Here is a 22,832-nt window from a genome sequence, read left to right as displayed (position 1 = left end):
CATCTGTGTTTGCGTGGGGATGGACGTTACATCCCTGCTCCATTCAGTCTCCTAAAGGACATAAAGAAGCGACCTTTTAGAGGAGATAAGAAAGCTGGTCATTAGAGATCCCTTTGCATTTTTTGAGCAGTAGAAACACTGAATGGTGACCTAGCAAATTGGACACAACAGCCTGCTCCATCTTCTGTGTACTTCTGTACTTTTGAGGAGATTTTCCGAGTGCAAAATTGCGTGGAGCTGTGTTTGTACAATGTGCTCTGGGACCCCTTGGGCTCCTTGCTATGTGTGGGATAACAGGCTCATCATAATGGGATATTCTTAATCACCAGTTCAGAATTGGCTGCAGCACCAGCTGTGAGATGATTTTGCTGTTCCAGCTAAACTGACAATATGCAAACTCTTTAAATGGAGGTAAAGTTTATGTTAACAACATGGGACTGTCCTTTCTGCTGTATTTGCTGGCATTGTTAGGAAAACAGTTTTATTCTGCACTCTTAGATCACACATTGCCATCTCAGTAAAGCTGTGATATATTGGTCACTCACTGTTTACATAAATCAGATTTAACAAACAAAAGTATGAGGGGCGCTCCAAAAGTAATGCCTCCTATTTTATGATGTTGGCCCACGGTGTCAGAGGCAGATGCTGGTGGTGTGGCAGTAGAGGCTGAACCTTCTTGCCCATAACCCACTCCATTTTGTTGCCCTGTGACAGATGGCATTAGAGTGGCAGTCTGACAGAACAGTGTCTGACATGGAGGTGTGTTTGGAGTAAAGGTATAGAACTGAATTCCTCCGTGCAGAAAAAATGGCACCCACTGACATTCCTCAGTGCTTGGTGAATGCTGATAGAGAACAACTCAGAGTCATTGAGGGGTGGTTGGTGGGGTGGTGCATCTCAGCAGTGGCAACATTGACACTGAGGGACCTCTGCTGATGCACTGTGTACGAGCTTGGCATGCAGGCTCTTGCTCATCACTGGCAAAAATGCACAGCTAATGGTGTTTTGTAGCTGAGAATTTGCTTTATCAACTCGTGTTACTGTACTCTTTGTATCTGTTGTAGTTTCCATGAAGGAATAATATAATATTATGTATAAAATAAATAATAATAATAATAATAATAATAATAATAATAATAATAATAATATATTATGTATAAAATAATAATAATAATATGTATAAAATAAATAAATAATAATATAAATAGGAGGCATTACTTTCAGAGCAACCTATGCTTGAAATTAAATATCTGGCTTTCTGAAGTGCATTCAAGAACTATCAGACAAGTTGTGCTTGCTTTACACAAACATACATTTGATAGAACTTAGTAGAATGTAACTACCTATTTCAGAGCAGCTTATCTGCAAGGGACAGCCAGCCCTCCGACAAATAATACCTACCTGCAGTGCTTTTCAAGATGTTCAGGTGCTTTATATAATACCAATTCAAATTTGAACAGCTGCTTCAAATACTGCAAACATAGTACGAGTTGATAAATTGATACACAGAGCAGATAAATAATAGTTAGTCACACATGATGATACGGAATTAATTCAACGGATCTCAGTGTTTTCTTCCATCCTGCCAGCGCTGCAATGGGTCAGCTACCTTTTAAGGGAGGGATGCCAGATTGTACATGTATTTCTGAGATTAGATGGTGGGCATGCTGATATAAGCTCAGCAGGAATGAGGGGATGCTGTGTCTAAAAGGAGAGAGCTGCTGCCAATCACACTGCTGACAGTATCTTGCCTGTGTCCAAAGCAGAAGCTCCCAGCTGCCACTGTGCTCGGAGCACCACGACAGCCAGAAATTTGGATCCCGAGCCTTTCATGGATGCCTTTCGATATGCCATGGCTCCTGGCCCTGTGCCAGCTCTTCTTTGCCTTTCAGAATCTGCCTGCATGGAGTCTTCACACTCCTGTGGTGGCAGCTTGCTGCCACCTGCAACAAAGCACGCTTTCCCTATGCTCCTTCCCATTTGTGTCATGTTGGACTGAAGTCTCTTATTATCGATGTGGCAACAGCTATGGGATATGCAATAGCTGTACTGTGAAAGAAATGCTACCTATAATAAGGTTTAAAAGGGACTCCTCCCCCCATTCTAATTCTACAGACCCTAGCAGATCTATGACTAATGGAGATGGATTATTTTTATAACATATAATGCATGTATGTGCACCAGAACTTCAGAAATGAGACAACATATTTTCTGCCAACATTTCAAGTATGATTTTCAAGGCAAACGGGATCGCATTTGCAGAGGGAATTTGGGCAGAGGGAGGGGGAAAAACGAGGTCGGAAGTTGGAGAAAGATGTATAAGCTCTATATGAATGAACCCAAAGAAGCAATGGCTGGAAGACTCACACAGCCTGAGGTTGTTGGAGTCCACACAAAGACGTTAAGCTGCTGAACATCTGAATGCAGCACAGCTGTGGTCACCTGACCTTCCATCAGGTTTAGTGATTGTCTGAACACCTTTTTTTTTTTAAATTCACAGATTTCTAACAAAAAAGAAATAAGATTTGTACGTAAGTAATGCATCCGCAAAGATTCTATCAGATACATTTGAAATGCCACTCCAGGGGCTTGGGTCCTATTTTTCCTTCTGCCATACATGGTGTAACTTACAACACTTACACTTCAAATGCCCACTGTTTAAAAAAACAAAAAAAAACACACACAAAAAAAAACCCCAAAACCCAGCTCTGATAGTTCACTACCTCAAGGGTAAAAGAAGATGTTTGTGATGTTTTTGGAGTACAAGATGAGGTGAATCACTGGTAACACTGCAGATAAACAGATTTCAGCCAGATCATTATGTACTGGTCTTGCATTTGAACTCCACGATCACCATCTACAGAAGCACAGTAGGATGCAATTGTTGAAAACTACAGAATGTGGTGCACCAAGCTACTGGTGAACCTGAAAGAGTGTCTTTTCAAATAATGCTACAGACGTCAGGGCATTCCAGTCATTTCCCTTTTGGGTCATACCCACTTATTTGTCTTCTTGCCTTCACGTTTGCATGGTCCTGACTATTTTTCTCCAGTGATATCCCCATTTAATGCAAACCTCGGGGCCTCACTGACACCCTCCACATGGTAGAGCAAACAACCTCACTCTAATGCAAATGACCTCAAGGCCCAGGTCTGAAACAACCGTATGGAAGTAACTGATCAGGCACTGTCTGTACCTGGATGCCAAGCAAGAAATACCAGCATAAATTCTGTTTAACATCTATGTGTTCAGAGGCAATATAGGCAAGTACCCAGATTTCTGCCAAACCAAACTTGGATGCTATGCAATCCAGTAGTGAACAATTACGGGAACAGAATTAGGGCTTAATGGTTATATTGCCTGGGGAGACAACCGCTCTATGGAGTGGTATGTTTCTTTGGTATGAGCCTTTGCTATTACTTAAGTTTTGTTCTTTGGATTATTTTTTAATACATGACAATGCATGAGGACTTACGTCCTCTGTACAGAACCCATCCAGCAGCAATAGGCAACGTTTTTCTCCTATTTTAAGCTTCTTGCTGCCAGTCTAAGCCCCAAAAGATCCTTCTCATGGCACTCTCTTCTTGTTTGAGCTACGTGTGTTTTCTTCGTCCTCACTTGCATCTGTTTGGGTGGGGTGGAGGGAATGGGGAAAAGGTAAAAGGGGAAGGCTCAACCGTCTTCTCTCTATTTCGGGTCGTCTGCTGTTTCCGCTATCTGGAGCCTCAACAGAGCTCAATTGTTTCATTTATTGCATGCAGAGGGCGGCTGCTGCACCCACTAGTGGGTGAATTTGTACTGAGATGTGGCAGAAAATATTTGGTTCGCACAAAGTTATAGAAATTATACAACAAACCATGCATGCTTTTTTTTTTTTCTTTTTTTTCTTTTCTTTGTCCCTGCTACTTTCCCCCCCAGCATTTCTTCACAGTTTTCACTTCGGCCTTGTCTTATTCCTCTTTTCTGATGCTGATTTGCCTCATTACCCAAAAGTGACAACTCACTGATACTCGATCTCATGCAACACAAAGCAGAGAAAGCACAGATCAGCGCCGTGTTAGTTCCAGCCACTTTAGAGAGCTTTCGTAGCCCGGGGCAGGTAGGAACCCTCCCCCGACATCCGTGCTTTCACCCTATTTCCAGCGCTGTGAGACCACATCAGAACACCTACATGTCTGACACGGCCAGGCCAGAAGGAAAAGCAAGATAAGGTTCACTGAAATACCGTTCCACATTACAGCTCCGGCAAATCAGACACTGCAATAAAGAAGAGTCAAACCACACTGCGTTTAGCAGAGTCATCTTCCGGAGCTCTTTGCTTACATCTCGTCTTCAAAGCAGCGCAGATGCGCAGCTGTTGTGGAGGAACGGGTACTGACATTGCAGTCACTTTGGTGACAGCATGCCGATGTATTTTCGGTGTTCCATGTATTCTCATTTCACAAACAAACAAACAACCATAAAAAGCCACCACAGCAGCAAAACCCCACCAACTTTTCTCCTCACATTCGCTGTGTCAGGGTTTGAAGTCACAGACCGTGCTTCACCCCTTCGTCGGGACACAGCCGTACGTAAGCTCACGGCTGCAACAGTTGGTCTCCCACCACAGACTTGCAGCTCATCACAGCAACCAGAGCGTTTAGCGGGGACTGAAGGCGATCTCCTTATGGACGACAAGCCTTTATCTTAAGCCCTCACAACTCCTCACAGGAGGCTCGCGGTGCTGCAGCCGGCACAGCGCACAGCCCTGCTGCCCGCAACGGGAAAAGGCTAACGACGTAAACTGAGCACTGTCTGCACAGCGTAGTTGAATATTTATTTCATCAGTTAAGGAACGAATTTCTCGCCGCCGCATCTCCACACGGAACAAAGCGCTGTTCCGGCGGCACGCAGCCACTTCCCGCTCCGCTCCCGCGCGGCCCGGCTCCCTTAGCGACACGGCGGAGCCGCACGCTGCCAATACCACGGCTCCCTCACAAGAACCCCCACAGCGAGGCACGGAATCGGGCACCGGGCCCGGCACGAGCACCGCGCTCCCGCCTGAGCGCTCGGCTGCCGGCACGGCACGGCGCTCCGCCCACCGCCATCTTAACTCCGGGCGCCCCCGCCCACCCTGCACTCTGCCCCCGGCGGCGCGGCGGGGCCCAGCGCGAGCGCGGCAACGGGGGAAGGAGAAATCCTCGCTACAAACGCCACGCCGGCCCGGCCCGGCTCCGCCGCGCCCGCTGCCCGCCCGCAGAACGCGGCCGAAGCGCCGGCCCTCGCCCCGCTCCGCCCATGGCCCCTCCGCGCCCTTCCCCAACATGGCGGCCGCGCGAGTCAGTTACCGCACGTCGTGACGTCATCGCGCGGCGCATCTCCGTCTCCATGGCAACTGGCGGGCGCGGAGCGGCGGCTCCGGTGGCCGGGATCCTCCCGCCGGCTTCGCCGCCATGTTCGCGGACGAGACGTCGCCCGGCGCCGCGGTACGATCGCTGTGGAGGAGCGCCCGGAACGCGCGCTGCGAGGCGGTGAGAGATGGAAGCGGCTCCAGCCACGCTCCGTGCTTTTATACGCCGGGAGGGGGCGGCCGGGCGCTGTGCTGGTGGTGGCGGCGGCTCCTTCCGCCCCGCACTGAGGGACGGCAGCTGTGAGGCCGTCCTGCAAAGGGGCCGGGCCGTGCGCGGAACGCTGCGCTGCACGGCTCAATGCCTGGCGCTGCACAGCTCAATGCACTGCACGGCTCAGTGCACGGCTCAGTGCACAGCACTGCATAGCTCAGTGCCTGGCACTGCACAGCTTAATGCAGTGCACTGCACTGCACAGCTCAGTGTACTGCACTGCCCAGCACTGCACAGCTCAGTGCCCGGCCTGCCTGGTGCTCTGCCTTTATTGCGTGCCCACGGGGTGCTGGATCAGAGGGAAGGCTCCGCGTGTCACTCCGGGTCTGTTCGGCTCACAGAGTTTGTCTTCTTTTACCAGAAAAGCTGCCAGACTGGGGAAGTTGCAACGGCAGAGGTTGCAGTGCAGTCGCGGAGCAGCAGAGATGCCGCTGTGCAGACGGATCAGAGCGCAGTCCCAGACGTGCAGCAAGGAGCCTGTGTGGATGACAGCGGTGTGCTGGCATTCCTCCGGAGGGTGGAGGAGGTCGTTATCAAAGAGCTGAACAGGAACGTGACAAGTCGTGCCTTCGATGGCTTTGACGTGAACTGGACGGATCAGAACAGAACAGTAAGCTGGCAGTGCTCAGATCCTTGTCGTTACCTGGGACAGCTGCTCACGGTGGCTGTGACTCCTTACTTCTGTTCCTTACTGCTGTGACTAACCTTGCTGGATTCTAATCATTAGAAATTAGCAGGGTTTGGTGGATTTCCTGCAGCTCTGCCCTCTGCCTGTGCCCTGCTCCTGCCCGCTAAAACAGTTCTTCCCACTGGTGGCTGTGTTGCAGCAGCTTTATGAGAAGGAAGCTGCCAGCAGTGCTGCCTGTCCTCAGCATCCAGGAGCCCCTTCAGAGCATGCCAGGCTGGCAGTCCAGGAACAGCTGAAGTCAGCGATTTGGCAGGTCTTCTAATTTAGGTTATATTTGTTCAGTGTATGGTGTTGGAGAGTGGGAGCAGGCTGTATCTTGTCAGTACACGTTGGTGCCCTCATTTCCAAATCGTTTCTTGTGAAGCTCAGTGGGTGCTGGGATGGTGCTGGAGGGCTGTGATAAACCCAGCAGTGCATCCCCTGCAGCTCATCATGCAGCCCCTGAGCCGTGCAGTCTGAGGGAGGTCATTATGAAGAGGCAGTTGGTTTGGTGGGATCACACCATTTTAAAATTTTATTTATTTTATTCCAGTAGGAATTCACCTTCTTTTTTCACATATGCCTATAAGGTACATTGACAGAGGGGAAGCCTGCAGTGAGGCCATGTGATTGCACCAGGCCATGCACGGATCTCAGGTCTTCGTGTTCAGAAATGATCGCTTCAATGCTTGAATTTAATCTCTCCCAGGTGTTGTGTTTGCATACACTGTCATACCCAGAGGCTCAGGATCAACACCTGCAGGTTACTGGTGTCTCATGGAATGCAACAGGATCTGTTGTAGCATGCTCGTATGGCCGGTGAGTACCCACATGGCTTTGGGAGCACACCTGATGTTCATGTGACATTTTGGGCTGACTTCAGTTTTACATACGTTCACTTTCTCTGTAGTAATAAACTATACAGAAATGAACCTTAGTTCTGTTCCACAAAAAAAAAAAAAGCCACATTCAAAGAAAACAAAACTCAGGGCAGACTCCAATTATGGCTTCTATGTTTTCTACTTTTTTTCCTTATAAAGTGGCTAGATGTAGTCTTACAGAACCACTGCCAGATAGATTCTGCTTGAAAAAGAAACGCAAAGAGCAGACACACTTGTAGATGCATGTGGGTGAGGCTTCAAAGCACAGGTTTTGTTCATTGCAGATCGTGTCAATTTGAGGAGGTCTCTTTCCACCCTGGATGAACCTGGCACCCCTTCATGCCTGGTGCCATGGATAACAAACATTGAGGAATCTCTGAAATGAGAGTGGGACAGTTCATCTAATCCAATGAACATCTGTAACAGCGTCTCCTTTCTCTGCCTTTATGTTGCCCTTACTCAGTTTTCTTTCTGTTATGGTTTCCTTGGATTAAAAGCCCTAGCAAAAAGTGCATCCAGCAGTAAATGTACAGGGAGAAGTAAAACCGGGCCAACCTGTACATCGCTTTTCCCTTCTGCTCTCCCAGTTCACAGCTATTTTCAGATTAGAATGTGGTTTCTACATCTGTGGTTACCTTCAGTAAATTCCCTTCTGTGAACTTATGCAGTCTGTCTTAAACTTTTAGCCTCTACCCCCTCCTTTAATAAGGAGTTTCGCAGCTCAGCTACGCACGCTATGAAAATGTCCTTTTGTTTGCTCAGTATCTCTTTTAATAATTAAGAACATCAGGGAAAGGCAGAAGTCAGGCTCAAACAATTGCTTCCTGTCCTGGCCCCTCTCTGTTCTGCCCTCAGCCATCTCTTGTAGTGAGGCTGGGCAGTGTGGTGCTGAGGATGGAAAATACAGAGGTACTGTGAGAAGGGCCTCTATCAGCACTTCCCATCATTACCCTCGTGTGTCTGAACAGCCCCTCACATATCACCCCAAAGTACCTTCCTTGTAGAAGCCTTTACCTTCAGAATATGTGCTGTGCCAGCTGGGTGCTGGGGGTAAGCATGCAGGTGTTTTGGTCTGTGCTGTGGGCAGGTGGCAGCAGTCAGCGTTTTGGGGGTGTTTTTCTCCTGTCTACAGAGGTTACAGTTTAGTAGGCACGCAGTGATAGAGTCAGAAGGAGGTAACAAAGAAAGCAGAGGGACAGCTGTCTTTTCTCAGATCCTGGTTCTTCAGGTCCTTGTTTGAGGAAACCTACCTTGCAGATCTGCCTGTTTGCAAATCAGCACACTTTGGTCTGCTGGGTTCATAGGAACTTTCTACAGGTGCTCTTGTGACTGTTCCCAGCATCTGGATGGTTAATAGACCTGGAAGAAGGGAATGGTGTATGAGATTTCCTGGCAGGCACTTTGTTCAGTCGCTGCACTGAAACATTCTGTGTATGTACCAACATGCAGAGAAGTTCTGCCACTTCACAATCCCTTGATCTCATTTTTCCTTCTGGCCACGAAGCAGCACACATGTAAATGATGACTGGGACGTACCAGAGCTCTGCATGAGCTGGGATTGTTGTGCATCAGGCACAGTATGGCGTAGCTTTCTCTTCGTCAGGTTGAATGATGGCAACTGGAGCACAGAGAAATCCTATGTCTGTACCTGGAATCTGGATAGAAGAAGGTTGGATCCACAACGTCCCGACCTTGTGGTGGATGCTCCCAGTTCTGTCATGTGCTTGGCCTTCCATCCTTCCCAGCCTTCACTGATAGCTGGTAGGTTAGATCTTATTTGAAATCTACCCCTTGTTCTTTAGCTTGGATCATTTTTCTCTCACCTCAGCCTGAGATTTCTTCCAAAAGTAATGGTATTGCAGCTCCAGGACTGAAGGAACTAACGCTCACCAAGACCGAGTGCATTGTTGATTCTGAACTAGAAATTGATGCTTACATTTTTCAGTGCCCATTGCACTGTTCACTGTGTGCACTTTAAAGTGTCATTGTCACCTGTTCCCTTGCAGCTGGTCTGTTCAGTGGGGAAGCAGTGGTGTGGGACACCAGCAAACCAGAAGACCCCTTGATGTGGTGGACAGGGATGACAGATGACACTCACACTGATCCAGTCTATCAGGTGAGAGCTGTCACAGTAAGCACAGCTGGGGGAGAAGAGAGTTCTTAGTGCTGGATTTCATCCCTTCAATTTTATCTCCTTAGCACTTCACCTGAAGCTCTCAGGCAAACTGCTCTATTTCAGCTGTTGTGCTCTCCTTTCATTTACCATTTTCCCCCAGAACTAATACAGAACTGCCATGTGCTGAACTGGATGCTTTCCCTGTACAATAACTTCTTGTTCAGGATGAATGAGCAGGGCTGTTCCTATGCTGCAAGGGTTTACTGATGCAGATTAGGCCAACAATTAAGTAGTAAAGTATCACTGATGCTTAGGTGGAAGCTTAAAGTTTAAAGCTTAAAGAAGGGGCACAATCTGTCAGTGCCCTTTGGCTTCCTCGTGGGTGGTTTTTTTTTGTTCCTCTTGGGCAGTCTGTGTATTTTCTCATCTGAAAGTTAGGAAAATGCTTTCATTTACAGCACAGTGGAAATGCTATAAATACCAGAGCTCAAAAAACAACAGCAGGCAAAACCTGGAAACCAGAATTCAGCCCTGAACACCAAAGCTCGTTTCTCTCCTAGCACAACGTGTCTGTGTGCCTGCTGCTCATCTGGTCTGGCAGGATAACGGCCTGCAGGCTGCTGAGCATGTGGGCAGCAGTGCTGACAGCCCCTCACCCGGAGCTCGGCTCCTTTCTCCTTTGCAACAGGTTCACTGGCTGCCCGATGCCAAGCATGGAAACCACGTGGAGCTGCTGAGTGCATCCACGGATGGTAAGATCCTGGTGTGGAGGGAGGAGCGAGACGGGCGGCTGGCCGTGGCTGAAGGGTTTGCCCTGGTGGCCCAGCAGATCCCTCGCAGCGCTCAGCTGAAGAAGGTGAGTTCATGAGTTTGTGTGACAGCTGTGCTCTGGAAACCGGGCCGCAGGCCAAGCCTGGCACAGGAGAAGCACCAGGAAAAGCTCCTTTTTGAACATCAAGAGTAACCCCTGATCCCAGCTCCCTCCCATAGTGAAAGTCAGTCCATTCACAGCTGGCAGCAGCTGAGGTTTTGCCATGGTCTAAAGTTGCTGGGACCAAGTAGAGAACTTGCTTACAGCACTAGTAATTCACACTGTAGGTGGATGCTGCAGGGGTTGAAGGCCATCATGGCTGGTACAGGATGTGTGGAGAACAACTCCTCTGCTCTGTGACGAGTTGGCTGGGGCTGCTCTGACTGCATACCCACAGCAGAAGCCCCCATCGCTTACATCACGTTTGTTTTTCTCCCAGCTCGTGTGGGGAGAGACGGCTGTAGGTGTGACATCGCTCTCTTTTTCACACTTTGATCCCCACGTGTTCATTGTTGGTGTGGAAGGCGGCTTCTCACTCAAGTGCTCCACTGCAGCAGACACCCCAGCTCCCCGCCGGACAGGAGGTTCTGTTCCCCTCAGAGCACCAGCTGAGCTCGCCTTCTCCCCGCACAGCGGGCCGGTGTACTCCGTCAGCTGCTCCCCCTTCCACAGGCAAGCGCTGCACACAGACACCAGTGCTGCATACTGGTCACAAGTTGTTACTTAGTGCTGAGTGCACATTTTTCAGACAATACTGGGGTTTTGTGCACGTACAAGTTCCAAACAAGTCTCACCTAGCATTGGGAATCTAGCTAACTGAAGGACAACCACTGCCCATGGGCTGTGGTGAAGCTGCTCACTCAGATACGCTGCATATGGTCAGAACACCAGTAAAACAAAATAGCATTTGCACCCAGCCCATGTAGAACGTTAGCAGCTTCCTTAGGACAGCCTAGAATACTGAAGAGTAATTGGAAGTCGAAGGGAGACAGCTGAAAATGCAGTTATTTACTGAATTAATGCTGCCCATCATGTCTCACTAGCAGCTGCCTGAATTCCACCCCCTGCCCATGGGAGAGGCCCAGCACCATGAAACATGCTGACTGCCCGGGTTTGCATTTACTTTGTGTGGGACAAACAGTGCTAACAATGCCTGTCTCCAGATCAGCGGTTCTCAGGCATCTCCGGCCTACAACCCATCATACTCAGTGGGCAGCGTGAGCCCTCATTAAACTTAATTGAGAGCACTGACAAAGCTGTGTCTCTGCAGACTGCATCCCAGAGTACAGCTTAGAAATTGCTGCTTTAGGAAATAGACACTGTCAGAACAGGAGCAGCGTGCAGGATTGTGCTCCTTGAGGGAGTTTTGTTCTGTATCTTTAACACTGAAGCCCAAAATATTGTTTCTTGCAACCCCCTCTACCCAGGAATCTCTTTCTGAGCTGTGGGACTGATGGACAAGTTCACCTGAGCTCCATGTTGCAGACACAACCCCTCATTTCTCTTCAGTTATCTACAAAATACCTCTTCTGTGTTCGCTGGTCTCCCATCCGACCTCTGGTCTTTGCAGTGGCTTCTGGGGAAGGCAAGTAACTGGAGCTGCCTCTTCTCAGGCTGAAAATTAAATTTTGTGCTGGCTATTAATTAATACCAGTCAGTTCTGATCACTGTATCCCACAAGCAGAGAGCAATAACCATTGGTTGTGCAGAGCAATTAGTACAACAGTCATTTTGAACTCAAGATAATATCAGTAGCAGTTATTTCCAATCCTACCTTTAAAGCTGTGGCTCCAGCAGTTCACAGGGATACAACACAGCAGTTACTGAGGCTAAAACTTACCTCCAGCTTCCTTGCCTGTGACATTTACTTCTAGAGCTAAGAGCAAGCAACAACTTAGAACATTGCCCAGATACATTTAGTGAAGGGAATGGAGATTTCCCAGAATCCTGCAAGTTGCCTTCAGGTGACAGCAGAATAAATGTAGGCTGTCTTACAGTGGTGTCACCTGTCACAGTCTGGACCCCATCTGAAAAAAGAGCATCTGTGAAGCGCCAGACTGAGTGGGTAACATTCTGCATGTAAGGTCTGCTCCTGTAAGCTGTGTTTCTGTTTTATAGGAGATGTGCACCTGTTTGACTTTGAGAAGAGCTCCCAGAAGCCTGCTGTTTCCATAAAGCAGGCCGTGGATGAATGCCCCGTGTACTGTTTAGAATTTAACGCCAAGCAAACTCAGCTCCTGGCAGCAGGGGATGCTGCTGGAACAGTCAAAGTCTGGCAGCTGAGTTCTGACTTCACCGAGCAGCGGCCCAGGGAAATGAATCACCTGGAGCAGCTGGCAAGTGAGCTCACAGACTGAGACAGCAGCACAGCAGCCGTGGGGAGCTCCTCACTGCTCTGACTCTGGGCAAAGCTGCCCGTTCAGCCCACAGAACACCTAGCTGTGACTACAGCTGGAGTTTCATCCATGTGACACAGCTGCATTTAACCATTAAACACGAGATGATGTGGTTCGACCAGTAACTTTTATTGAAGCACACTGCAATATGTTTGTCTTCCCTAAGAGTTTTAAGCTAAGCAGTTTAAGGTTACATCATAAAGTAACATTGATTACTGTAGAGCACAAAGAGAGACACATGCAGAGCTTATAGTCAGCAAACGTGAGCATGTTCTTTGTATCTTTTGGTACTAGTGTTTTGTATCAATTCACAAAGAGTGAACGTGTAAACTCTATGTAGTCATAGGCAGAAGGAAGTTCTCTGCCCTTGCCATCCATGTAGGGCTTCATGTGAGAAATGCAGTAGTCGGCTTGTTCCCGGGTCAGGTTCTGAAAGATAAAGACAGCAAAGGTGGAGACGGGCGCTGTGGGGCTGCAGGTGGGCACTGAGCACAGCACTGCCCTCCCCAGGGGCACAGCTGGGAGCAGAAGCACCAGAACTGCGCCTGGTGTGGAAAGGAGCAGTTTGTTTGCACTTTGGTTCAAGGGTGGGAGGTCTGACCTGCAGCTTCCCATCACAGAGAAGACAGAACAGGTAACAAATATGAGGAAGAAGAGCAGCCTCTGTTTTTCTGCCAACTGATTCAGACAGGAAAAACTTGCTCTCTTGGCAGGGCAGTGGGAGGGAGGTCGTGTTCTCGGTATTTAAGCACAGACTCAAGTTTCTCTTTCAAATCACTGCTTGGAGAAACACCTCCCTCCACTCTCCCAAATGATTATAGGAAAGCATGAGTTTCTGAGGAGAGAGACAGTGAATGCAGCCCTTCCTGGGCCTCGGAGCAGCTCTTGCTTTACTCGAGTAAATCCTTTGGCAGTTAAGTTAATCCTCCGCTTTAGGGCCAGAAAGCAGATGGGCAGAGCTGTAACTACGATTTCTTTACTGGCTACAGGGGTTACCTCTGCAGGTTCAGAACTGGCTTAACTACAGCAACGTGAACTTCCAAGTCATTAGTGCTGTTTATGTTAACAGCCTATGAACAAAACACCTCCCTCTGTTCCTTTCTAGAGGGCCACAAAGGGCACTGACCTGGTAGAGCTCCTCCTTGGTCACGTAAGGCTTCCCCTCCGAGCTGAGGGCACGGAAAGCACTCTCAATCTCCTCGCTGGATTTCACGTTCTCTGTTTCCCTGCTGATCATGAACGCCATGTACTCCTGCAGTGAGACGTGGCCGTCCCTACCAATGAAACAGGCAGCATGTGAGCACTGCTGTCCCTTCGTACCACAGTGCGCTTCCTCCTGAGAGAAGGGCTCTGACTGCTCTGGGAGCAGTAAAAACCTCAACACAGGAGGCCGCACCAACACCAGACCACTGTCCACGTGGAGTATCTTCTTGATAGATGTCATTCTTGCCTTTGTGAGAATATTTTTCACATGAATTACTGTGAAAACAGGAAAGCAAAGCTCTCGGCCTCTAAGAGGCTTTCCAGCTAACCCCCCAGAAAGGTACTGATTAAATACTTGGCTACAGAAAAGCAGAAGGTCTGATGCACGTACCTGTTGGGATCAACAGTGTCAAGAATAGACTCAAATTCAGGGTCAGGCTCTCCTTCCTCAACCATGGGCAGGTCGTAGCCAAGGGAGCGCAAGCAAGACTTAAACTCCTGGTGATTAAGACGTCCAGATTTGTCCTTGTCAAAGTGCCTAAAAGCACAAAACCAAAACCCACATTACTAAGCGTTAAGATGCTGAGTATCTCATTCAAATTTACACAGTGGGCTGAAAATGAGCACCTTACAGCCAGTCCACCGTTCTGGAGAAGCGAGCTTGAATTAATGGGCATTTCCTACCTAACAATGTGAACAAATTCTTCACTTTGCTTAAAACAAAACACCAAAGAAGGGCTGTATTCCCAGCTGGAACTCACTCTTGGTTCTACACAACTGTGCCCACAAGTGAGCATGCCCATGAAAAGCTCTCATGGCTGCGGTGCACCCAGCCAGCAGTGGGTGTGCCTGGAGGCTCTGCCATCTGGCAGAGATCAGAGCAGCTCAGCACAAAACTGGGCAGACAATAAAGGAGCTACAAACAGAACAGCCAGAGAATCCTGTGAACAGGAGCCATCCACGTGCCAGAAATATCTCTCAAGTATTCCACTGGCATTCTTTCCCTGCAACTCACTTGAACATCATGCTGAACTCCTTCAGGGCCTCCTCTGTGACTCCAGTTGTGTTTCTGAAAGAGAAGCAGCAAAATTACTGAACAGTTCCTAAACTGCAGAACTCCGATGGAGTCCATCTGCCCCAAACCAGCAGCCTGCACCAGCTGAGGACAAGTGAGCAGACAATACATCACATCATCACAGCTCAAAGGAATAAATCAGCTCCTCTAAGACATCACTGCTAATGGCCAACAGGAACTATTCTAAACCATGCTAACTGCATCCTTCTGAAAGGAGCTGAGAAACGCTGCAGGTTAAGGAGCTCTACGCTGCAGAACGCAGGAGAGACTCATCAGCACTGCCTGCACAAGGTTTGCTTTCAGACAGACAGCAGTGTGTTACTGTTCACCTCCCCCCAGGCCAGGCAGTACCGAGCTTGAATCTGCTGCTCCAGGTTGTGCTGCATTCTCATTCCCAGCTGGTCAAGCTGGTCCCACTGCTGCGCCAGCCCCACGGTGCTGTGCTCTGTGTATTTGTTGTCCAAGATAAGTGCCTCTTCCATGGCTGCTCCGAGGTCCTCAATCTTCTTCAGCTGGCTCCTCATAGCCCGGATCTCCTGGTGTTTGCGCTGGTAGGATGAGAGAGGAGGAGAAAATCAAGGAGTTCAAAAACCAGAACAACAACAACCAGCCTTAAAACGAACGTTCATTTAGGAAGAAAAAGGAAAACTGCATTGGGGTATTGTTTAATGCCCTGGGATATGAGCAGACATCAGATAAAGGTTTCTTCAGTATTCAAAACATACAAAAATCAATTAAGATTTTACCATATAATTGCATGCACTTTCATTCCCACCCCATGTTCCTGAGTTACCACTTGGGGAAGGTGCTTTACAGACAGGTGAGCATTGCTTACTTTAGTAGCTTCCAGCTGGGATTCCAGTGTCCCCGACTCCTCCACCATACAGGACCTAGGTACAGAATTACAGTGAGACACAGCACTTCTCCCATAAAAAATGGCAGGTGGGGCTTGAAATTAACAGTCCTTCCTTACAAAGCCTTACAGCAGTATTGTTCTGCAAATATTTCAATGCTGGGTTTGTGTTTCATTTATTCTGACTCACTATTTCAAGCAGACACATTACATCTTGTTTCATTCTCATTTCTTTATACGGTTAATTTCTAGCCCCATTTGAAAGGCAGCACGATCAGCAGTCACACTTCATGCCAAATCCACAGCACCCGCTTTGCTGGGCCTCATGAAATTAGAAACTTGGTGCAGTCCCACCCCGCTCCGCCGTGCCCAGCACACACACACACCAACCACGAGGGATTCACTGAGATGGGCTGCATTGGAGCTCTATAGAGGTGTGTTATTGGGGATCAAACAGGGAGAAGAGACCTCTTGAGAACTGCTGGTTTGGTTGGAAAGCACAGCACAATCACTGCAGAAAACCCTGGAGCTCCCCTATGTAGGCTGATGGAGAGGTGCCCTCCTGCCCCATCCCTCCCAGCACCCGCAGGAACTGAGGCAGTGCTGCTCCATTCGGTGCCGGTTCCATGCAGCCCCACCCTCACACACCAGGATCCCCACTGCAGGGATGCCTCCAGCATCACTTTGTAGGGACAGCTAAGGAACGTCTCTGGTTGCTGCCCTCTTCCCCCCAGGATCCTAAGCAGCCCTCAAGCTGCAGCACTCAGGGACCTCCATCCTCCCACTGACAGTAGGAGCTCATGCTGACAGAGCTGTGTGTGGACAGCCCACCTGGGTGTGCCATGCTTCTGACTGGTACTGAGGGGCCTGGCAGTAACTGCAGCTTCTCTAAAGTCTACCCTACATGCTTTTGAGGAGGGGACTGCAAGTGCTGGATTGCTCTGTAGCCACGGAAACACCCTGAACATGTGGGTGTTTCCCACCAGCAGGGTTAAAGCCAGACTCAGTGCACATCCAGAGCCCTGAGCAGGAAGCTGGGAGCCAACCATAGGAGGGACGCCCTGCAGGGAACACACCTCCAAGCATCTCTAAGCTGTGACAGTTAGTTGGAAGGAAAGCGAGCCTTGGAATTAAAGAGTGCATTTGAAAACCAAAGTGAGGTAAGAAAATAAAGAGGAAAAAAAACCTTCCAGATAGATCATCCCCAACTTCATACTGATAGACACGAATGACACGACGATAGGCTATGCTAATCGAAGAAAAGAAACCAGGTAAATTCCAAAAAAGAAGAAGAAAGAACAGTGGACAGAACACTGCACCCAAACACGGCCACTGCAGCATCACCACCCTGCAGCAAACAGAAGCCATTACTTATGAAATAAACAAATCCAGAAGCTGGTTGCACACACAGGAAACTAACTGGTTATTTTTGTGTAAATCACACAAAAAGGAGAAACACTAGGATAAAGAAATGCATTTTGCAGTTAAGCTCATCTACAGGTTCTACAAAGGCGTTCGTTCCACGCTCTGCTGGGCTCCCCTCTCCCATACAGCACCACGTGCACACAGCCACCACCACACCAACTGCTGCCTGCAGGACCTCTCTGCTGCCCTGGAACCCCTCTGGAGCTCTGCTTTCCCTCTTGCCAAGGCAGGCCAAGCACAGCCGAGGGCTCTCTGAGCTCAGCCTGTGTTTGTAACCCATTCACACAGAATTAAGGACCGACTCTGCCTTGTGTATCAGAAGCCTTCTGGTAATTTGTTCAACAAAAGCTCTTGGCATGGTGATCTCCAGCCCTGGCCCGGGTGGCTTTGAGTAAATGGCCCCTTTCTGTCAGCTCATTCTTGGATACAAGAACTCATCTACTACAGCAATTTACAAGGGAGCAGAGAATTCAGTTCCCGTTCCAGGAAAATCTGCTCGGTTCCATTAAACTGTTCAGCAAAAATGGGGCAAACTATTTTTTCTCTGGCAGGAACAGCAGAACAAGACACTGTAGTCATTACAGAGCACATAAGCAGCAGTTATCTGCGAAGAATTCCACCCTTTTATTATGAAAAGCCATTTATCTTTGGAAGAAAGGCCCCTGCCTCCTCTCCAGCCTTTTGCACAGGGCCGACAGCCTCTGCGCCAGGCCCATGCAGTGTTTGTTAACATTTTACACTATGTCTTGTTACAGAGCTTCTATTGTGTTGCAGTTTTTTTAATACTGAAGAAATGTAAATGGGCAGACACACTCTGGGAGGTTTTGGCAGTCTGAAGACACTTAAAGATTGTATTGTTTCCTTGCCACTTCCTGACAAATCACCAACCAGCATCTTCATTGGGGGATGCAGGACAGGAGCTCAGACTGCAGGCATCCGGCTGCCAGCCAACCTGGGTGGGTCTCTGTGCTCCTGCTGAAGGTTTTCTTTTCTGCTATCAAGACTAAAATCTCGGCAGGGTAAGCACCTCTTCCACAGTACGGCCAATCACAGATCAAGAAGCTCACATTTGTGTGTTATGAAGTCTTAAAGACACGTAATTCAGCAAAGCCTCTTTGCAGGAACACGTCTTCCTCCTCCCAGAACAAAATAGTCCACACTGTGGGGCTTTAATCGCTCAGAGAACAGTTACAGCAGAAAATCCGTTCTGCTAAGCAGATCTCTGACTATTGGAAAACTGTTTTAAAAGCCATGTGAAGATGATCATTCTGTACCTTCCCACATCTCAGAGTGAGAGCCTTTCCTTGTGTGAGCACTCAGACAAAGGAAGAGCAATCTGATGCAGGACCTGACCTAGCAGCTGGCAGCCCAGCTAATGGCAGGGGGGGACCTGATGGTCCTCATGGTCTCCTCCAACCTGAGCTGTTCTATGATTCTGTGAACAGGAGTTAGCACTTCCACGGGATGCCAGTGGCTTCCCACTCATAACTTCCTCTGCTTTTGATTAGGAAATAGTTATGGTTTTTACTGGTTTATTTGTAATCCACTCCAAACTCTTGTTTCCTGTGCACCTCAGCTAGATTGCTCTTTTCAAATAAAAGGGGTTTTGGGGTGGCTTTCACAAGCAACACAGTGACAGAAGAAATCACACAGACAGAGCAGAACACATCACCATATTTTGAAAGATAGAAAATTCAATACTAACCCATCTAGCAGGTAAGTCCTGTGGAATGTGAAGATCCAAACATCAGGCAGCAGGACAGAGACAAGACAGTAAGAGAGGGACAGATTTGGGTGGGAAGTAAACATCAAAAAGTTAAATCATTTAAATTTCAGTATTTCATGAAGACACATACAGAACTATTTGTAAACACACAGAGACAGAGAATCACAGGATTAAATGAAAACAGAACTCACCACACAGAACTGGCTAACAGCTCTGCCCCCTGTTTTCTAGAAACATGCTCTTCAGTTCTCTGCAGTTCTCAACCCTGAGATCTTTTATTTCTACAACATATGTTTAATATCTGCTCTCTCTCCCCCAGCATGGATATAATGACAGCACCCCAGAGAAGTGCTTGCCTTCAGGTTCTTTTCACAATTTCTTTCCCTGTTGAAGTCCTAGTGAGATTCCTAATGTACCAGTGAACAAAGAGGCATTAACAGAAATGCCAGGAGCACTTCCTGCAGGCTGCTCCAGCTGTCTGCTCCCCACCCCTTTCAGCTGTCCTGCAGGCTAGTTCAGGAATAACTGGAGGAGAGTCAAGTCCTGGATACCTGGTATCACTACAGAAACATGAATTCAGAGGCAGGATCACTGCTATAACCTGGGGTTTAGAGCTTTCTCTTCCCGTGGCTAATGGGGCTTCCCTCAAATCCCAGCTGTAGGAAATGAACAAATTCTCAATAGCTGCTTTTCAGGACACATTTACAACTTAGATGGACTAAGCAGACGTAAGACAGATACAATTAGCTGCACAATTCTCTAAGAGTTGCTCCTGGAAAGAGCAAACTATACCTTGTCTCCTGAATCCACTGGTGGAAGGCGTTAGCATGCTGAGCAAACTCCTGGCGCAGCTTGTCATTTTCTTCCTGCCTTCGCTGCTCCTTCTGCAGCTCCAATTCACGCTCCTGAGGAACAAACACACACAGTTTCAAACAGGGAAATAGGTGGATGGCTTTATCTTGTAACAGCATAACCAGCAGTGCATTCGAGCACAAATCTAGAAGGCTGTGGACTCAAAAAGTGTCCTCCATAACTAACCGAGGTTAAGACCGCAGTGCAGAACATTCCAACCAAATCCTTGAGAATTAGAACTGATGCAACCATCACTTGACTGTATAGCCTGAATGTGAAACTTCCTCTACAGTCAGGATTGAGGGACAAGTGCTTTGTCTCCAGAGAGCAAAACATCACTGAAAATCTCAACAACAGCACAAGCTAACGGATGCTTTTCTTTGCTCCCCAAATTGGAGAGATTTCCACTTTTAGTACTGTGACAAACTCCTGTATTGATTATGTGGCAGACAAATTCCAAGGAAGACTCGCAAGGTCATAGGCTATGAGGAGCAGCTCTCCAACTTGCCTTGATAATTTTCTGCAGATTCCTCCAAGTTTCTTCAAGAGCCTCCATAGTAAACCAAGTGTACGGGTTGGAGGCGACACGGAAGCTCTTGATCTGGCGATCGAGCTCTGCCAGCTGGTTGAAGTCAGCTTGGGCCGAGCTCAGTGACGAACGGAACGCATCGTGGGCTTCTCGCAGTGCTTTGATTTCTTCCAGAGAATTGCAGCGCACAGGATCCGTCAGGTCCTCTTCAGCATTCTCAAACCAGCTGTTGAAGGCAGAGGCTTTCTTGGCGAAGGTCAGGAAGAGATCCTCAACCTTGAAAAGAGAAAAGAAACTGGTTGTTCAGTTCTGTAATGCAAATATTCTGTACGAGATTACCTAAAGTTAACAAGCTCAAGTAATAGTTTGCCTTTATTACTCATTCCTTGCAAGTATATAAAAAACTATTAAGTCCTCTGGATCTCCATAATCATTAGCTGCAAATAAGAACGCTGCCCAAGTCTTGTGCTGCTTTTCCTCCAAAAAGAACAATCAGATTTTTGTAGCTCCAAGGTTTGGTGACTCACCTTTCTGAAGTGCTCCTGAGCCTCCAAGAGTTTCTTTTTCCTGGCTGCAGAATTAGCAAGTAGCTGATTCCAGCGTTTCATCAAGGAAGCGTGCCGAGCCTCAATGGCCTTTGATTGGATATGTTTGGCTGCCAGTAGCTGGTCTTTCAGAGCAGTGATGTTTGCAATTCCCTCCTGCTGGAAAGCCTGAAGTCCAGCATCAAAAGTTTCCTGAAGCATTAAAAAAAGAAATATTTTACATAGAAATATATGCAAGATTACATAAGAATTGTTAAATAAAAATAGAATATGTGAATACCAAAATCTGGTATTAGAGAAGCGTTGACCTGTTTCCTTGATCACTTTCAGATGGAAGGCAGCATCAGCACTAACCTGTTTGGTGAGCAGTGTTTGCACAGAGGAGAGGTCACGGCCATAGTCATCTGTCTTCAGACTGTTTTCCTTCTCACCTGGAAAACGAAGCACATTCAGTAAAGATGAAAACACCTCTGTCTCAAATTCTCCCTCAGTTCCAAATTCTGGTCTAACAATGATCTCACAAGCATCTATCAGGTATAATACTGCTCATTCCTTTGGGTTTATGTCTGCTTACTCTAACAGAGTACGAAGTTACACACTGAGAAATGGAGGTGCACATCAGTTTCTTTGTGACAGCACACTGTGCTCCAACACAGACCATACCTATCCATGACTCCACCACGTCTGCTTTCCAGTTGAACTGGAGGAAGGCAGAATTCTCATCCAATTTGGCTTTCCTCTGAGCTGCAGCTTTCTCCAGATCTGACACCTTGCCCTTCAGGCCCTTCATCTTAGCAGTTATGTTCTCCACATGGTGATTGTTCTACATATCAGGAAAAAAACAACAGCAACCTTTAAGGTCTTCCAAGGCATCCAACAAGTGGGTGACAGAGCAAGGATTTTAGCCAAAAGACTTGATTCTCAATGTACAACACGAGCATGAAACAGCTCTGAAATTGGTTAACACCAATAGCTTGGTCAGCTGCAAAAAAACTGAATAGAACTCTTTTCAAAGAGATGACAAATCAGTCCCAAGAGCAGAGTAAGTCTGCTTTGACATGAAGATGTCCTGGGCAGCTTTTGAAAGCTATGTTTTTTTACCAGCTTCTGCTCACCTTTTTAATGAGATCCTCTCCATTAGCACAAACATCATTCACTCTGTCTTTGTGGACAGTAAAGTCAGTCTCAAATGCTTCATGCTTTTTCAGCAAGCCCTGCAAATACAAAAATAAATCAAAAAACTTCCATATTTGAAAACAAACAGTTACAGCAAAGGTTCACAATGTTCTCATCAGTGATGATGCAATGAAATCACCCAAGAGCCAACAACTTCCTTCATACCTGGATAGCAGCAAGTGTGTCTCCATAATCCTCACTGGCTACCAATGTCATTTTCTCGTTGATCCATGCTTCCTCTTCCTCAACATTTGCTACAAACTGCTGGTACTCCAGGGACTCCTCCAGACGCTGCCCCCTGCATGGGTAAAGAAAGGTAAAATTAGCTGCAGTGTTACTCTACAGCTTTTAGATATCAGATGGAAACGAATACACAAGCAGCTGAAAACCTAAGAATGTACAGAGATTGAAAGCCAACACACTCGCTCTCACTTGTTTCTTCTAGGCCTCAAACCCTGCAGCTACTGAAGGACTGAAAGGACTCTCTCCCAACAGCTTCCATTCAGAAAAACATCCTGCTAGGGGACTTAGCTCAATTAATTTCAAGTCTCTGGTTTTCAGCTGGTGCAAGAAAAGACTGATTGCAGCACAACTTCAAGAAAAGAAACAAAAAAACCTACCTGTCATGTTGCTGTTGAGAACTATTATCACTAAAACTCTTTCCAGTAGTTTCATAGAACCAATTACACAATACTATTGACTAACCATATCTAAAAACCTGAAATTCAGTACATCTGGTCCTTACAAGCCCATATAAGTGCTTTATTTAAATTGTATGTCACAACGTCTCACACACCGAGCAGCTGCCAGCTGTTTTAGCTCTTTCCAATGGTCCACAAACTGAGCCAGTCTCTGCTGTATCTCCTCCTTCCCAATCGTGTTATCATCTGAAAGCTTCTTGCCAGTGTCTAGAACACCCTGCAAAGCAGAGAAACAGATAATTAATAATCATTCACTCTTTCCTTAGGCACTCTATC

General features: G+C 47.5%; 2 protein-coding genes across 10 annotated transcripts in view; one reads left to right on the top strand and one right to left on the bottom strand.

The window, feature by feature from the left end:
• Positions 1-5,303: 5,303 nt before the first annotated feature.
• DYNC2I2 (dynein 2 intermediate chain 2) lies at positions 5,304-12,586 on the top strand. Its single transcript, XM_048965700.1, is given in 11 exon segments — positions 5,304-5,329; positions 5,331-5,407; positions 5,410-5,510; positions 5,962-6,210; positions 6,977-7,086; positions 8,752-8,909; positions 9,155-9,264; positions 9,953-10,120; positions 10,515-10,747; positions 11,503-11,660; positions 12,194-12,586. Coding segments are annotated over 11 exon segments (1,629 nt in total). The 3' UTR covers positions 12,433-12,586.
• SPTAN1 (spectrin alpha, non-erythrocytic 1) overlaps positions 12,580-22,832 on the bottom strand; it is a 46,150-nt gene continuing 35,897 nt past the window's right edge. For 4 of the 9 annotated variants that reach the window (XM_048965692.1, XM_048965690.1, XM_048965691.1 and 1 more), the window contains 16 exons: positions 22,652-22,773; positions 22,021-22,153; positions 21,795-21,893; positions 21,343-21,502; positions 21,034-21,110; positions 20,662-20,871; positions 20,114-20,410; positions 19,546-19,658; positions 18,733-18,750; positions 16,789-16,851; positions 15,585-15,639; positions 15,101-15,297; positions 14,690-14,743; positions 14,066-14,212; positions 13,598-13,745; positions 12,580-12,900 (listed from right to left, as the gene is read on the bottom strand). In XM_048965692.1, coding sequence (XP_048821649.1) covers positions 12,775-12,900; positions 13,598-13,745; positions 14,066-14,212; positions 14,690-14,743; positions 15,101-15,297; positions 15,585-15,639; positions 16,789-16,851; positions 18,733-18,750; positions 19,546-19,658; positions 20,114-20,410; positions 20,662-20,871; positions 21,034-21,110; positions 21,343-21,502; positions 21,795-21,893; positions 22,021-22,153; positions 22,652-22,773 — 2,019 coding nt within the window. In that variant the 3' untranslated portion in view covers positions 12,580-12,774. The remainder of the gene's footprint in view (positions 12,901-13,597; positions 13,746-14,065; positions 14,213-14,689; positions 14,744-15,100; positions 15,298-15,584; positions 15,640-16,788; positions 16,852-18,732; positions 18,751-19,545; positions 19,659-20,113; positions 20,411-20,661; positions 20,872-21,033; positions 21,111-21,342; positions 21,503-21,794; positions 21,894-22,020; positions 22,154-22,651; positions 22,774-22,832) is intronic. The other 5 variants (XM_048965694.1, XM_048965696.1, XM_048965698.1 and 2 more) reach the window with 2 other exon arrangements.

This window comes from Lagopus muta, chromosome 19, assembly GCF_023343835.1.
Source record: "Lagopus muta isolate bLagMut1 chromosome 19, bLagMut1 primary, whole genome shotgun sequence".
Lineage (NCBI taxonomy): Eukaryota > Metazoa > Chordata > Aves > Galliformes > Phasianidae > Lagopus > Lagopus muta.
The sequence above is the reverse complement of the archived record's forward strand: the minus strand, read 5'-3'. Positions and strand labels throughout refer to the sequence as shown.